The sequence below is a fragment of the Anguilla anguilla genome, chromosome 8, assembly GCF_013347855.1.
Source record: "Anguilla anguilla isolate fAngAng1 chromosome 8, fAngAng1.pri, whole genome shotgun sequence".
In the NCBI taxonomy this organism is placed as follows: Eukaryota; Metazoa; Chordata; class Actinopteri; order Anguilliformes; family Anguillidae; genus Anguilla; species Anguilla anguilla.
The window spans coordinates 29,645,129-29,661,296 of NC_049208.1; the positions used below are offsets into that span (position 1 = coordinate 29,645,129).

At 40.7% G+C, this 16,168-nt stretch overlaps 1 protein-coding gene across 2 annotated transcripts in view; it reads left to right on the forward strand.

Annotated features, from left to right (window-relative positions):
- The window catches only part of LOC118233780 (RNA-binding motif, single-stranded-interacting protein 3-like), a 161,834-nt gene that overhangs the window by 47,451 nt on the left and 98,215 nt on the right, over positions 1 to 16,168 (forward strand). For both annotated transcript variants that reach the window (XM_035429718.1, XM_035429717.1), the window contains exon 4: positions 13,950 to 14,041. In XM_035429718.1, the coding sequence (XP_035285609.1) occupies positions 13,950 to 14,041 (92 nt within the window). The remainder of the gene's footprint in view (positions 1 to 13,949; positions 14,042 to 16,168) is intronic.

The following is a 16,168-nucleotide window of genomic DNA, read 5'->3' on the forward strand; positions in this document are numbered from 1 at the left end:
TACAAATATTTGTGAGACATTCATACACATTGCAAGCGTGCGTGCTCTCCCTCACACACACATGCATGCACACACACCGGCATACATACCCGCACATGCAGGTGTGTGTGTGTGTGTGTGTCTGCGTGTGTGCGCACACACGCACACACACATCAGGTTTAACAGTGCTTAGATCTGTAGTTAACTTACAATAATGTCGAAGATATGTGGATTGCAGCAGTCAAAATAAAGTACTAAATGATGCACGTGTGTGTGTATATATATATATGTCTTATGTAAAAATAAAATAAAATGTTGTGTGTACACACACACGTACGCGTACATACGATCTTTACGTATTTACACTTGAAGTTATTTTATTGTAATATCAAACATCTGTACATCGCAGCATCCAATATGAAGCAGTGATTTACTGCCATTTGCCATGACAGAAAACAGCCTCGTGTGCAAACACACATTACATAAAGCCCCGTTGATTAATGGCCTCACATTGTGCAACGTTCTCAAAACAACGTTTTTTTCCTCCTCCTTTTTGTCCCATGCATGTATCAGACGGCAGGAGAGAGAGCACCATTTGCTTCAATTATTGGCTTCTCATTAGAGACGGAGGATATAAACATTTGTCTGTGTTGTACGAGCGCAATTAGGATGTTCTCTGTGGCACGTGTGCCCTTTGAAAGGGAATTGTGAGCAGATGAGAACGTCAAGTGGAGAGAGCCCAGCTGCTTCTCTACCCGTTCCCAGGTCACATGTTCTCAAATACTTCCTAAAAGAAGGCTGGTTCTCCACACACTTTAAGAATCAAAAGGAAAGACTTTTCGGTGATGTTTGCTCCTGTTTCTAAAATAATTCAAATTAGCATTACTGGATAATTGAATAACGTCCAGTATGCATACTCAACACTTTTTGCCCTCTCCATTCTGTGCTTCCCACAGCACTGTGCTTCTCTTTTATTTTCCTGCTAGCCAAGTAGCTCAAGCTATCCAAGTTGGCCTTTTGCCAACCGGGTGTTTGACTGGGACATGTATCAAATAGTGCTCGGTCTCCTCTCTGCATTCCTAAACTTAGACCTTTTGTTCCCTCATACTTCCCATTGACCACTTCTTGAGCCGTGGTATGACCGCTGTTTGTTGAAACCTCAGGGTCAGTGCCGGGAGGAAAAGTATTTCTAAGACAGTTCAGCCCAGATGTTCTTTTCTTATTTTAAAAAAAAATCTATTTTAAGAACACATCAAGCCTGGAGGGGTCTATTGATTAATTGCCCAGGGGTATTCAGGAAGGGAGTGGTATATGACCAGTCATTATTTACCTAAAATACCTGCAATGGCTGCCAAGACAGGGAAATGTCCCTGTCTGACCTGAGGAGGCTTGCCCTGTGTTGTTATGACTTATGGTTTGTTCCCCAATTATTTCAGGCAGATGCATATCTCAGATAGGGATTGATTATCTGGGGAAGCTCTCGCTTGTGACTCACTGAGGAAGCTGATCTGAATTTCCTTTGATATATTTCACACAGCCTTCTATTAGCTGTCCTTTTTCCCAATAGCATTTCACTGATTATTTATCGTGAAAATTGGCTATTGACTATTTACTATTGCACTGAGTGCAGTAGTGCTCAGTGTATGTTTGCGTTGGTCAGCTCTCCAATATTAAACAGCAAGTTTTGAACCTCAATACAATTTCTCAAGTGGACTACAGTCGCCATGGGCTCGCCAAACACTGATTTTGGTGTAGCTACGTTACGCCATTACTATGTTGTGGACACCACCTAAATATATTTGCAAAAATATGTCAATATAATGTAAATTAAACATATCCTGAAAGAAGTTCCATCATTTTGAGACATTTGAGCTTGATCCACAAAAGTGGGTTACCATTGGTTTTTTGTGACGTTTCACTAAAATGCAGTGGGTCAGTTTCCGTGTGCTTAGCTGGAGTTTAAACCTGCCGTTGGTCCAGTGGGTGCTTGATGCTCAGCTTAGGGTCAGTGTTTTTCAGCCCAGTGGTGAGCACATGTTGTGTGCAGTACAGTAGGCATACACAGGGCTGTAGCAGTTGTAACAGATCTGTGCTCATACACCTTGATGGAGAGCAGGCTGATGTTAGCATTAGGGCAGATCAATTTCACTTAGAATGTATTTTTTTTGTAATCAATTTGACTATTACTCCAGTATTGTTCATCATTTGTGAGATGAATGTAAAGCTCTATATTGGACATATGGTACATTTAATTGTTCTCTTAAAAATAGGCCTAAAGGAATGGATACCTATGATGTAGTGCTCGCTTTGCTAGTGTGTTGTATTTTTCTTTCAGAAAGCTGTGGATATTAATATCTACATCACTGGGCAGTGGTGCAGATTGTTTCTCTAACACTATACCTAAATATAAAAATAAGTGTTTGGACGCGTGAGTGTGGAAAATGCAGTGTAGTAACTGGAGTGTGAAATTTAATTAAATTTGTGTGTGAAGTGCCTTTGAAACAACCATATGAAATGTGCATTCCAGTGAAAACACGCATAAGTAGTAAAAGATGAGAACAATCAAAATATGTATATATTTATATATATATATATATGTATCTATATATATGTATGTATGCATGTGTGTATATATATATATATATATATATATATATATATATATATATATATATATATATATATATATACATTCAAACAGTACGTAATTAATGGTAAAAACAGTCATTGTATATAGCAAGGCATTCTGGGGGTCTGCACAGAAAAATTATTCAAGTTTCAGTCAAATTTCTGTAACGAGCTATGAAGTAGTAACATCCTTCATGTTTATGCCACAAGTGTCCTTCACGTGATGAACTCAAACATTTCGGAGTTATGCTATTAAGTTAACAGGACAATTTAGCTCCTGCTTGCTGATTGGTAAGTGTAATTACACACCAGTCGGGAGACAAGGTTACTTCTGTTTGCAATGTTCTGCATAACAATGTTCCTACCCAACCAACACAATTAACCTGGGTTACTGTTATGAATTGTTTATTTGCATATGTTTGGTCTCAGGACGCTTGTATGACAGTTACAATACACTTTACAATTACACAAGCAATTTGCATGCTGCCATCATAAAATAGCTCAGTTGAAGCCACAGAAATGTGGTTTAAATTGAATATGAAATTTAGAGACCCTGACTTTCTCCCAACACAAATCATTAGCTGTTTATTATTTTTGTGTGTCTACTCTCATAATTAGTTGTCCTTGTCTGGATATTGTATTCTGTAAATACCTAATTATTCATAAAGATGTGTTCCCACAAATAATAAAGCTTTAAATTGGCTGAATTGCATTCCCAGTCTTTTCAGAAACTTTGGGAACTTTAAAAATGAATACACTTTATTTGTGAACCTTAAAGCAGTCACATTAGCGCATCAGTGATGGACAACGACACTTTTATTGCAACATCAAGCTTAAATAAAATGTGTTTTTATAAATATGTTGGGTTGCAAATAAATGAAACTTCCTGGCACAACTAAAAAGAAAAACTCATAGAAAGGTAATACTGGTAATAAAGAGTGATTGGATCCCAGGAGACCACAAAAACCATTTAGCTAATTTCTTCATGAATGCATATTGATTGATTACCTGTTAAGCTAACAACTAAAAATATTAAAGTTTGTGTATGCCATGAGTACAGTATAATGAATAGATTGCCCTTAATTTCTAGCAGAGTTCACTGAAGTCCTCTTTCCACGTGTTTGAGCCACCTCTTTCCATGTGTTGGCAGACATTGTTATTGGGCAAGGCTGGGATCGATGGATCTGATAAAAACAGAAGAGCAAGATAGATGGTGCCCGTAAAGAAGCCTTACCCTTCTGTTTCAGTGTGATTTGCAGAAAATAGGCAGCACAGATCATGTCAGTGCCTAAATGTACTACTGTACATCTAACATCTAACTCAATATACTGCTGCAGTCTTTCCAGATGGCTGAGTATGTGCCTTACTGAAGAGCACACACCTGAATGCATTGTCCAATTTTGAGATTTAGGCCCGCAACCTGGCAGTTTTGTGCCTCTGCGGCCTCTCCACAATGCGGTTAGTGAACAATGGGCAATATTGAAATGGGGGGTCTCCGGTCTTGTTGTTGTCGGATGGGCGCTGGGGAGCGCGGCTGAATTCGGTGAACAAATTTATTGTTTGAAAGCGATTCGAGTCCTCTTTGCGGCGAGAGCTTTACGTCACTCGGGCTCTCCGTCTGGCACCGTGCCCGCAGAGACACCGTGGCACAAAGACATTTTTATTGGCGCACCTGTAGTAAAACGAGAGGAACACACAAAACAGCCGATCCCATAGCATGCCGGGTGTTTACATCACCCCACCCATTTTATTAAAGAAACAAGTTTATTACCTCTCAGGACAATAGTGCAGCTCAGCGCAGAAGTTTTAAGGCTATGCCAGTCCAAATGAGGTGTCTGCTTTGCTCTGACTAATTTAGTCGATCAATCCTTGTTCCCAGGGAGATTGGCGTATAGCGTGGGGGGAGTGGTGGGTGATGTCTGATTGGCTCTTTTGTGCATGTATATTTTAAATAGTGTTGTTTCAGTTCGCCACACTATATGTATATGGATATGGCTGTGTATCTGAGTGTGTGTGTGTATGCGTGCATGTGTGTCTGTGTGCTGAATTCTATTCTGAATTCCCATCTTCACTGATATAAGCCATGTGGTCAGAGGTCTCCAGTGAAGACAATATTTTCAAATGGGATATCAGCAATATGCAAACACACATGGACAGTGCATGCACTGGCCCGGTATTTGATCTTTATTCCTTTGCACTTTACACACGCTTGCTGCTGGTTTGTAAATAGCATGTCTCTGACAAACTGTGCATTACCAGTGGCGACTCAGTGTACAGGGTAAGGAATTTCCTCCCACAATGCCACCTCATTATTAAATAAAGCTAAGACTCCCTCTGTTTTCCCCTTTGACCGAACAGCATGAATGGGCCCTTTAGCTGAGCGGTTAAAGGTCAAAACTTCAGATCGGATGCTTCAGAATTTTGTGGTTTAGACTTTTTGTGGTTTAGCTGAGTTTCTTTACATTCAGGAAGTCCAGATGTGCAGCAAAACCCTTTTAAAAAAATGTTTAAGAACAGATTTATGGATCATGAACAGACCCCGGTCCACCGAAGGAGGTGACGCCTATTAAATAGGTGTGAAAAATGTATCTATGAAAGAATAGGTACGCACTACATATATATATTTAAGATTATTGTAAAAAACAATTTGCACATAAGTTACTCATGTGTTTATAGAAACTTAATAATATTGTATATAGTATTAATTGACATAATGGCCATGCCGTTGGGTGTGTTTTTTTAAATCACAAAGACGTTAAGATAACTCTCATTCTTCCATTTGACCCCGCACGGGGATCCAGTTTACTTTGATAGTTTATCCTCTGAGTAGACAGAAGCCTGAAGATGCTGATTTCTCTTTTTTGTTCAAGTACAGACCATCACTCCTCTTTCTCTTCACTCGTAGCCATTATGTCTCCTGAATGGTAGGGAGGCCTATATACTTTCAAGGAATGTATGATTAAGATTATTTGTCTCGTCTTCAGCAAGTTAAAGCAATGTTCATTTGGATGTGGATTTAATTCGGTGTGATTGACTTGTCATTGTCATGTTTGGGGTCGTTATTCTGCTAAAAGGTGAAGCACCATGCAGTGAGTTTTGAGGAATTTGATTGGATCTGAGCAGATAAGATGTTTCTGTTCACTTCAGAATTCATCCTGCTGCTGCTGTCAGCAGTCACATCATCAGTAAAGACAAGTAAGCCAGTTCCAGTGGCAGCCATACACGCCCAAGCCATAACACAACCTTCACCATGTTTCAAAGGCATGCACTTCCTGTCTTTCTCCACAGTCTTTCCATCACTTTTGTTCAGTTCAATACTTATCTCATCTGTTCCAGAAGTCTTGTTTTTTTAAATGTACATTTTTAGTACATTTTTAGTCACTTTAACCTGGCCATTCAGTTCTTGAGGCTTAGCAGTGGTTTGGATGTTTCAGAGAACTCTTTGAGGCTATCCTGGTGTAGTCGTTATTTCAGTGTTTAACACATCTATGCTATCATCTTGGAGAGTGTTCTTGATCTGTTTGACAGCTGAAAAGTTTTTCTCCGCAATTGAAAGTATTTTTCGATCATCCACTACAGTGGTTTTCTGTGGTCTACCAGATTATTTCCGATTGCTGAGGTCACCAGTGTGTTCTTGCTTCTTGACACTGTACCAGTTGGCATAGCGCTATGTGTTTTTAAATAGAGAATAATTTTACTTTAGTTTCTTGGGGCTAGTCAGTCTGTGTTAATTAGGTATCGGTGTTTGACATTAAAGGTACAGCCACTAGAAAGCCATTTTCTTTGAGAACTGGAGTCTTTTTTACTGCTGAGATCCTGGTCTGTTTCATGTGTTCCAGCACTACTTCGCTGTCAAGATGCCATTTCAGTGTTTTCTATTTTTGAAGTGGTTGCCAGTAACTGTGTACTGAACTCTTGGATTTGTGACCACAGAGAGACATAATCTTTCCAGCCTCCAGACCGACATTTGCCATTTTCTGTAATTATGTGCTATCGAAGATGTGATTAGTGTACATTTGAGGTGCGCTGGCTGCTTAGCAAGTCTTCTGCGGAGTTTTTGGCGAGGAATCTCCTCCTTACTGGCTTCTCCGTGGGGCGCTGGCCTGGAAGCCTGGCTTCTTGGGGTGGAGACAGGAGGCCGGTGGAGGAGTGATGAGCTTCTCGTCAACCTCACTGCTTTATTTACAAATCCCACAGATGCATTTTCAACTAATTGCTTGATAAGGCTTAAATGAAATATGATTCAGGAAAATCAATGTTACTGATATCATAAGTATTTTTTACAGGTGAAATGGTTATTGGTTAAATGCAAGCTGGACTGGAACTGTTTGTTTTATAAAATAATATTACCTTACTTGTACTGAGATTAAATAACATTAGAGCATAATCAAGAATGCCAACACTGGTATGCATACTAAAGTTTTTACTCCTCTAGTTGCAGAACATTTTTTCCATTTATTAAATGTTATTGTCTGCATAAAATGCACTTACTGTGTGATTATGTGTGATTATGCTTTTATTTTACATTCTATAGCAATGGTTGTACTTGGACCCTTTGCGTATGGCTTGTCTCATTGATTTTCAGTGGTGGGGATCAGGTCCCAGATAAGAAGGCCCATAAGGCAGTGTGAGGTTGGCTGTGCTACCGCTCACCCCCCCCCCCCCCCCCCCCCCACACCCATTGTGCCATGTTCTCTGTCCTCTTGCTGCTCTTATTGTGCTCCCACAATCACATTGTTTAATTTCCATGGCTATCTGATGTCTTCATTCCTTCCTTATGGGCAGCATTATGTTGCATTAAATTCAATTTGGCTGTAAACAGAGACAGGATGGCCATCCTTTTCGATCTACTGTCGGCTGAGTGTTCTACATACACACAAATACACAGAGGCAGACAACAAACACAAAGAAAAGTAGGCCTGCATGGACCTGGTCATTCTTTCCAAATTAAAAGTAAATTTCAGCAAGCATTAAATGCCTTATTTAATAAATATACCCATCTATAATTACCTTGTTTTGAAGGCATATCATGTTGAAGGCACATCATTTTGTACTAAATATAGTCCAAAATGTATCAGCATCAAGCTATGCAACACCATTTTGTGATCAGCTGTTTTTAAAAGATTTTAATTCTCATTCATTGAGTTGTCCAAATTTTTTCACACCTAGAATTCAAATGAAACTGCCATTGCTACTAAATCTTAACATTCTGTGAGAATTGTATAATAAAAAGATATTTTTTCCCCAAAAAAAAAAAAAAAAAAAATGTACACATGGTTTTGGGAAGATGGAAATTGTGACACCTAATTCACTTCAAAGGAATTCCATCTGGTGATATGTAAGGAGATTTTAGCATAAACAGAGAAAAGATTAGCCTGTATTTCATTTCAGTGGTTTAGTGGTTATGCTTCTTGGCATAATTCTGTTTAGCTTAACTGTACATTTCAAAATGCATTTTAAAAGGCAAATAAAATACAAATTGCATATCGGCTGAGAAATCTGCCATTTTGACACGTTTTCTAGTTGATGCCTTTCTCTGGTTATAAGTAACTCGTCTAACGAGGCTAAGGAACCATTGCATGTCATTATAACTGTTTTACACACAAACTGGTATTTAATCTCATTCGGAAAATAAACAAAAATTTGCATTGCCTCAAAGGTTTGCAGGCAGTCGCTGAATTTTATAGGTGAACACATCTTTTGTTAATGTAGGTATTTGGTGACTGATGTACCATAAAATTTTCTAATTTGCATATAGCACATTAACATATTTTGTTCATCACTCAACCAACAGTCCTTAGAGTCTGATGATCCAATTAGCATATTTTTAGAAAGCCTAGTGTTTCAACAAGGACATCTAAGCTCCTGGCATCATTTGGGCTGATAGGAACAATTTTCCAACCCTTTTAATTTTCGTTTAAAATAAAGCTCATATTTGGTGCTTGATAAAAGGAGATGCTTGCCCTGATGCTGTGGTATTCTGTATGGTGCACCAAAAAATAAATAAATAAGTTCTAGAAACAATTGCACAGTTTGTAGGGTATAACATGAGGAAGCTTATCCAGACACTCTTGAGAGGACTGACAGAATGTGGCCAGAGACTCCCTTCTATACCCACAAATGTACAACGTGCATGGTCCAAATTATTGTCAAAAGTGAAAATTTAAAGGAAAACCTGAAATGCAAAAATAATGAAAATTGACACATTCAGGGAATTCTGATTGTGCTTCCTGTAGGACCCAAAAGCCATAAACGTGCACAAGTGGAATATGTGTTTGGATAAAGATTACATTTCAAAAGTCACAGTTTACCACCATTCCCAGCTGATAGTAACACTGTGCACTTATTGATACATATCTGATGTTCTATTTGTGCATACATTTTCTGATGGGGGAAGAGACAGTGGAATAGAGGATCACTCAATTCTTTGAATAATACACTAATGGCATGCCATTATTAACTAACAAAACAATACTAGTTCCAAAAAATATAGTGACAGTTCATCAAAAGGTTGAATGTTACGTGCTATTTATTCTATGTATCTGCAATGACCAATGCTCTGTTGCTGTAGGCGGGGCTACTTTTCCGATGAAGCCCCGCCTCTCTGTGTCTCCTGCATGGGATAGCTGCATTGAATGATTTTATTTTTAAACGTCATCTTGGCAAATTTTATTTATCCTGTCTCCCATTGATAATCATATTATACCCAGAGTGTTAATGTCACTGTGTGTGAAATAATTCCACTCTGGAGTTTATTTCTTTTCCTGAATGAAGTGCATCCATCAGTTCTTTTATGTAAGGTGTTTTTTGAATTTATTAGGCTTTTTGTGTTAGGTAAACTGTTGAATGCCCAATGTATTGGTTGAAACTTGCTTCTCATAGGATACTTTCTCTGGTAATTGCAAAAATACAGTAGATTGCGAAGAAAATTCATCGTACTTCATGGTTTGTGTGTGCAATAATGGTGTTTATTCATGGAAAATCATGTCTTTGCATGTCACATGGTAAGATTAAAAGCCTTTTGTGCTTTTTTGATTTCATCTATGGTACCTTCGATATAATTAATTACATATGTCCATGAAGCTGGGTATACAATAAATAGACTAACACTGAAGCACTCTAATGTCATTGCGCATAAAACATTAATTTTGCATTTGAGTGTTGCAGTATATTCACTCAGTTATTCTCACCCTTCGGAGAGGTTGCCTGGGAAATGAAAATCTGTATTGATCACAGCCCTGGCAATTTATTTCCTCTTGGTTTGAGTGGCTGGACTGAGGAACATAGGATTTCATTCTTTATATTTTGATTTTAATGATTCACAAAGTGCTTAAGTCTCAAGCATCTCTCTGCAGATCTCTCTTACCCTTAACTGAGAAGCAAAGAACTGTTGTTCCCTTCCCAACAAACAAAGTTTTTCTGAGTTTTTTAGGCACTCATACCAGAGGAATGTGGGAATACTGAACTCTGATGTTTCTATGCCAAGAACTGCTTGAAATTCTTTGGGGCCAAAAATGCTCCTTTTTTTGATTTTTTTTTCTCTCTCACTTTCTCTCTGATAAATATAATCATTAGAGACGCCATGTATAAATTTGTTTTTTTTAAAAACACAAACGCAATCAGAAAAAAGTATGCTCAGTGGAAAAGATAAGTTGGGACAAACAGAACTGAGATGCACTGATATGTAAACTGTAATCAGTTCTTAGCTCCTGTCAGGATGTTGTGCTTAATGGAGATACTGAGGAGGCATATGTGAGACCCTGGGCTATACTGCACCCTCACCCTACCTAACAACCCGACAACCTTATCGCAACGGCCCAGTTTGAGGAAGTTTAGCAAGTGTGATAGGGTAGATTACAAATGGCCTCTTACTGCAGGTCTGCTTCCTCTATTAAACAGAGATATGTAATTTTGCGGTGCTGCTCAATATGTGACATATGTGAGTATACACACAGTTAAGTTAAGCTGTCTTGTAGGCAGGCCACATATTTTTCCCTTTTATCTTTCATAAGCGTTCATTTTTTACGTTGGTTCAGTCAGGCTTGCTGTCATTTTACAGTATGTCTTTAAAATCTACTGTATGCACTGCTTAGAGTATTATGGATTACACAATATGTCAGTGAAACTGGCAGAAATAAAATACAGTTCAAAGCACACTGGCGGAACAAATTGTGCTCCATATTGCTAGTTTTTTTTCATTCTGGGTGAACGAGCCGATATGACTGTTGCTGTTGGTCTGATGGGTCTACAGTGCACTGTGGACCAGGGCAGGTCTGCTCCAGGCTGCTGGTGCAGAGAGAGCCCGTGTACTGTCTGTGCTGATCTGCTCCAGGCTGCTGGTGCTCAGAGAGAGCCTGTGTACTGTCTGTGCTGATCTGCTCCAGGCTGCTGGTGCTCAGAGAGAGCCCGTGTACTGTCTGTGCTGATCTGCTCCAGGCTGCTGGTGCTCAGAGAGAGCCCGTGTACTGTCTGTGCTGATCTGCTCCAGGCTGCTGGTGCTCAGAGAGAGCGCGTGTACTGTCTGTGCTGATCTGCTCCAGGCTGCTGGTGCTCAGAGAGAGCGCGTGTACTGTCTGTGCTGATCTGCTCCAGGCTGCTGGTGCTCAGAGAGAGCCTGTGTACTGTCTGTGCTGATCTGCTCCAGGCTGCTGGTGCTCAGAGAGAGCCCGTGTACTGTCTGTGCTGATCTGCTCCAGGCTGCTGGTGCACAGAGAGAGCCCGTGTACTGTCTGTGCTGATCTGCTCCAGGCTGCTGGTGCTCAGAGAGAGCCCGTGTACTGTCTGTGCTGATCTGCTCCAGGCTGCTGGTGCACAGAGAGAGCCCATGTACTGTCTGTGCTGATCTGCTCCAGGCTGCTGGTGCACAGAGAGAGCCCGTGTACTGTCTGTGCTGATCTGCTCCAGGCTGCTGGTGCAGAGAGAGCCCGTGTACTGTCTGTGCTGATCTGCTCCAGGCTGCTGGTGCTCAGAGAGAGCCCGTGTACTGTCTGTGCTGATCTGCTCCAGGCTGCTGGTGCTCAGAGAGAGCCCGTGTACTGTCTGTGCTCATCTGCCAGGTCTGATGCACTGTAAAAACACTACTGCTTTAAATGGAGATGATTTTTAGATATGTTTATTCATTATATATACCTTTTTATGTAAAAAAATTCCCTCAGCTTGCCTCATATTTGTAGTTTTTCTTCATTTCGATCACCAGATGAAAGATTGTATAATCTGGCATGAGAGAAACCTGCTCAGTCTACATGGGTCTGCTATACAGTAACTGTACTTCTTTTTCATGTGTTCCTCTCATGTTGGGTTGGAACTGAGAATGAGAGGTGCAGATTGAAACGGACTATGGTCTGGCATTCAGACATATCCACTCTGCTGAAGGCTGTCCTCCCAGCCACCGGCAGGGCTCATTAAATATGACAGCCTCTTTAAAGGAACCAGGAAGACAGGAAGCAAATGAAAATAATTTGATTTCCTACAAAAATAAAAATAAAAAACTGATGCTTTTTGAAATAGAAATAGAAATAGAAGCAAAACTTCAATTTGACAGAATACATAAATGTGTACTTTTGTTAATACAGTATCTTGAAATCTGGCCTTATAGCATGTATATATATATATTTTTGTCCGTGACCATTTAAAAATAAAGTTAGCCCGGGGTTGATTTTGAACAAGGAGTCAGGTTTCCGAAGAGAACTCAAAGTGTGGGAGGAAATTGTTTCGTAAGACTGCAGAATGTGTCCATTGTGTGAATATAGGCACGGACAGTACCTTTAAAGCTCTTGAAATAGGCTGTTCAATGCCTTTTGCCTCAGCTAAGCCTGCGTCACGACAGGAGACACACACACTCTTACACACACACACACTCTTACACACATACACACTCCTTGCAACTCCTTCATTTCGTTTCAGTCCGCACCAGCTCTCCCCTCTGGTTTAATGGGGTGGCAGTGTATTGTAACGGTTTGTAAACTGGGCTTGGATTGCATTCTCCGGTGGATTCTGCCATTTTTTCCCTGAGAATGCCACTTAACCTGAATTGCTTCAGTAAAACATCTGTATAAATGGACTGTATGTAAAAATGTCACTCTGGATAACCGCATCTGCTAAATATCAGAATGTGATGTAACGTGTCTGTGTCTCGTATGAAAAAATAGTTCAGTAATAGAGGGTGTGTTCTGTTCCTACAGGGAAGGGCAGCGGTGTGGAGTTGTGGTTCTAAGGTTCTAAGCCTGACAGTTGAGGTTGAGCATCTCAGGTGTGGTCGCTGCTGCTGTAGCGTGTCATTGGGTTCTTTTCCCTTAATTGCTATAGTAAAGCACAGCTTAAGATGCGACTTCAGCCAGCCCCTTGTGTAATTAATCAGCACTCCAGAAGTGTTGTATTATTATAACTGTCTCTTACGTTCGACGGGCATATGGTACCATTCCCACACGAGAGGACGCACTGTACATCAGCATTCAGCGATAATTGGCATCGTTGCTGATCAGTCCCTCTCGACTGAGAATATCCAGTTAGTCAATTCTAACGATTCCTCGCACTTACCTTCGCCACAGCCTGCGAGAGCGACTGAACATAATCACTATGGAGATTTCGGCCGCGCCCGCTAAGGCTCATTTCCACATTATCCCTTTCTTATTACATTTTACTTCTAAATCAGTGGATCAGAGGGCACCATTGACTGCTTTTAATCCAGGACAAAATTTTAATTAACACCGATGTGACCTCGGAGTAATAGATCCCTGGGAACGCTGGGATAACAATAACTCATAAATCACAGCTGGAGTTTTAATTTTGAACTTTTCAGGGAGTGATGGATTTCCTGAAAAAAAAGAAGTCATACAGCTTTCACCTTTCAGGGAGGGGGGCTGTTGCTGGGAAGAAAATGGAGAGAAAAAATCTGCAAAGATGTCTGACACCTTTATTTATATGGCAGAACTATTGGCAGAAGGCTGAGAAGAGGAGGGAAACATTGTATGCAGGAATGTTGTCATTATATTGCCTATATGCATATATCATGATCATACTATTGTTGTCTCTACACAGTAAGGTTGCTGTAATCGCTGTGTGGCAATCTGACAATTGTTTGGAGAGTGTTGAGATTTGTTTCTCCCTCAAAGCAAGGGGCACTTTGTCAGGGATGAGAAGTCAGTGACACATTTATAAATGCCTTCTGCTTAATAATTGATACTAACAGAACGCAATAAAAGTTTTGTGTAAATGATGGTGTCAGTGTGACCGCAGCATTTGTGGGAAAAGCTTTAAATGCCTTGCGGTCTGTAGGTTGAGCCCTTCCCTTGCCTGAGTCCCCAGCACTCATTTGCTCCCTCTCTTGTCCGTGTCTTTGGCAGGTTATGGCTTTGTGGATTTCGACAGCCCAGCAGCTGCACAAAAAGCAGTGTCGTCACTCAAGGCCAATGGAGTGCAGGCCCAGATGGCTAAGGTAAGAATCCTCTCTCTGTGCCCACAACCCCCTCCCTCCTCCCCCCTCCTCCCCCCCCATCTGGTGATGGCCAATAAGAAAGGAAATAACCAGCTAGTCACATGATCAAATTCAAAGTTGACATGTAGAAAAATCACTTGCTAGTGACATAGTGCAGGAGGAATGCCATAATTAGGTAGGTGAAAATCCTGTGTTGTACATGCTGTACGTCAATGACAAAGTTGACATTATGTCTTTTTCTTACATTTTTTGCCAGTAATAATTAAACACTATCATGCCTTTAGAAAAAAGAAAAAAAAAAAACATGAAGGCATCACCTGATGTAGTTTCCCAATGTGGATAAATTGGTAGATGCTGCCATTGTTCAGTGTGAAGTAAAGGAGGCCTGTGCGACCCGTGTGCTGGAGGTGACCTGTAGAGGGCAGTGGTGTGAATCCTGTGATCATCAGGGCAGATGGAATCTGCAGAATAGTGTCATATGGGTCATCATAAAAACCTTTTGATTTGTAGAGGTTTCATTACATTTTAAAATGAGATTCACACAAGTGAGGATGGAGATTCAGGTGATGATGATGATTATGATGATGATGATGATGCATCTTGGTGAGGTCAGCACTCATTCATTTTGATGGAGATATCTTGAAGGGGAAGGAGATTGTCATCTTTAATGTAAGTGTTGAGAAACATCACATTTGGAAATGAGCGATTTATCAAGTTACTCTTTCCTCAAAGTGTCCTTCCTCCAATATTTATGTGATGTCATGCTTCCAGAATACAAATGGGTTAGGTACTGTAGCTGTAATCCCGGGATTTGGGTGCGTGTGAGTGTGCCTGCCTGTGTGTGTACATTTTTATGACTGTGTTTGTGCGCGTGTGTGTGTGTGTGTGTGTGTGCGCACGCGCGCCTATGTGTGAGAGAGGTCATCTTATCATGAACTGACAGTGACAGTTTTATTTTCCCTAATGTCCATGTTGATGGCTTCACTGACATGTCTTTTCATCTCACTTTTGAACAACAGTGCCGGCGCCAGTTTGATGCTTTTCTCATTTCACCGTTTCCTGCGGTGCCCTTTCTCCTTCCCTGTCACCGTTCTTTTTGGGCTGTGCTATAAGGAATCACATGATACCCTGTAAACTGTGCTTCTCACGTTATTCTGTGTTCATGCAATGTGCTGTAAACTGACAGCTCAAAACTAGTTACATTATGTTTTGAAATAGCTGAAAATGATTTGTGCGCGCACACACATGCACGGATATACAAATGCAAGCCTTTCTGTCTTCCCTCTTCTCTCTTTCAGTCTTCCTCTCCTTTCCTCTCTAGAGGGGTACATGCTCTGGAGTACTCAACTTTCTTTTATCCAGGCCTTACACAGTAACATGTATCTCCCGCAACAAGAACTGTAATATCCATAAGCGCAGGAGAGCCAGAGGCTTTGAGCTCATTAAAATTGATTTGAACTGAGTGATTGACTCATACCGATTTCTGCATTAAAACCTTACTTTTTTTAATTAAGGATCGTTTTTAAACAAAAAAGCTCAAAAAAATCAGTTGTATTAACTTGCTCACTCTGGTTCATGATAAGAACAGAGCTTGCACATTTGTCCTGGGACACGCTGGACCACACCTTTGTGACTCTTCCTGGGGTGTCGCTCTCTCTCACACAGCAGAGGTGATAAGGGTAAAATGGAAACCCGAGTAAAAAAAATGAGTGTGGACATTTTTCCGGCAGACTGGCCCCCTGCTTTGTGGCAGCCTGAAAAAACCCCTCCCCCCCCCTCCCAGCCAACAGTCACCCACCCCTTCAGTGAAGATCAAAACCTGCCAAAGCAAAGAGAGATAAAACAGGAAAACAACCAGTGAATGCCAGAGAGCTGTCACAGACATGTCAAATGCCACCTCTCTTCTCCTCTCCTCTCCTCTCCCCTTGCAACTGTCTGCCATTTTCTCCTCACTCCAATCAATATGAATTGCAATGTGCCAAGTCTTGATTGCAGTGTCCGTTTCCCAGAATTTTACGAGACAGCTTGTTGCTGTTTAACAATCTTAATACTCTGAGAAAATGCTGTGCATTTTTATGAAGAGGGAGACTGAAAACAAATTGTTGCGGCTCCTCGCTAAGGCTTCTG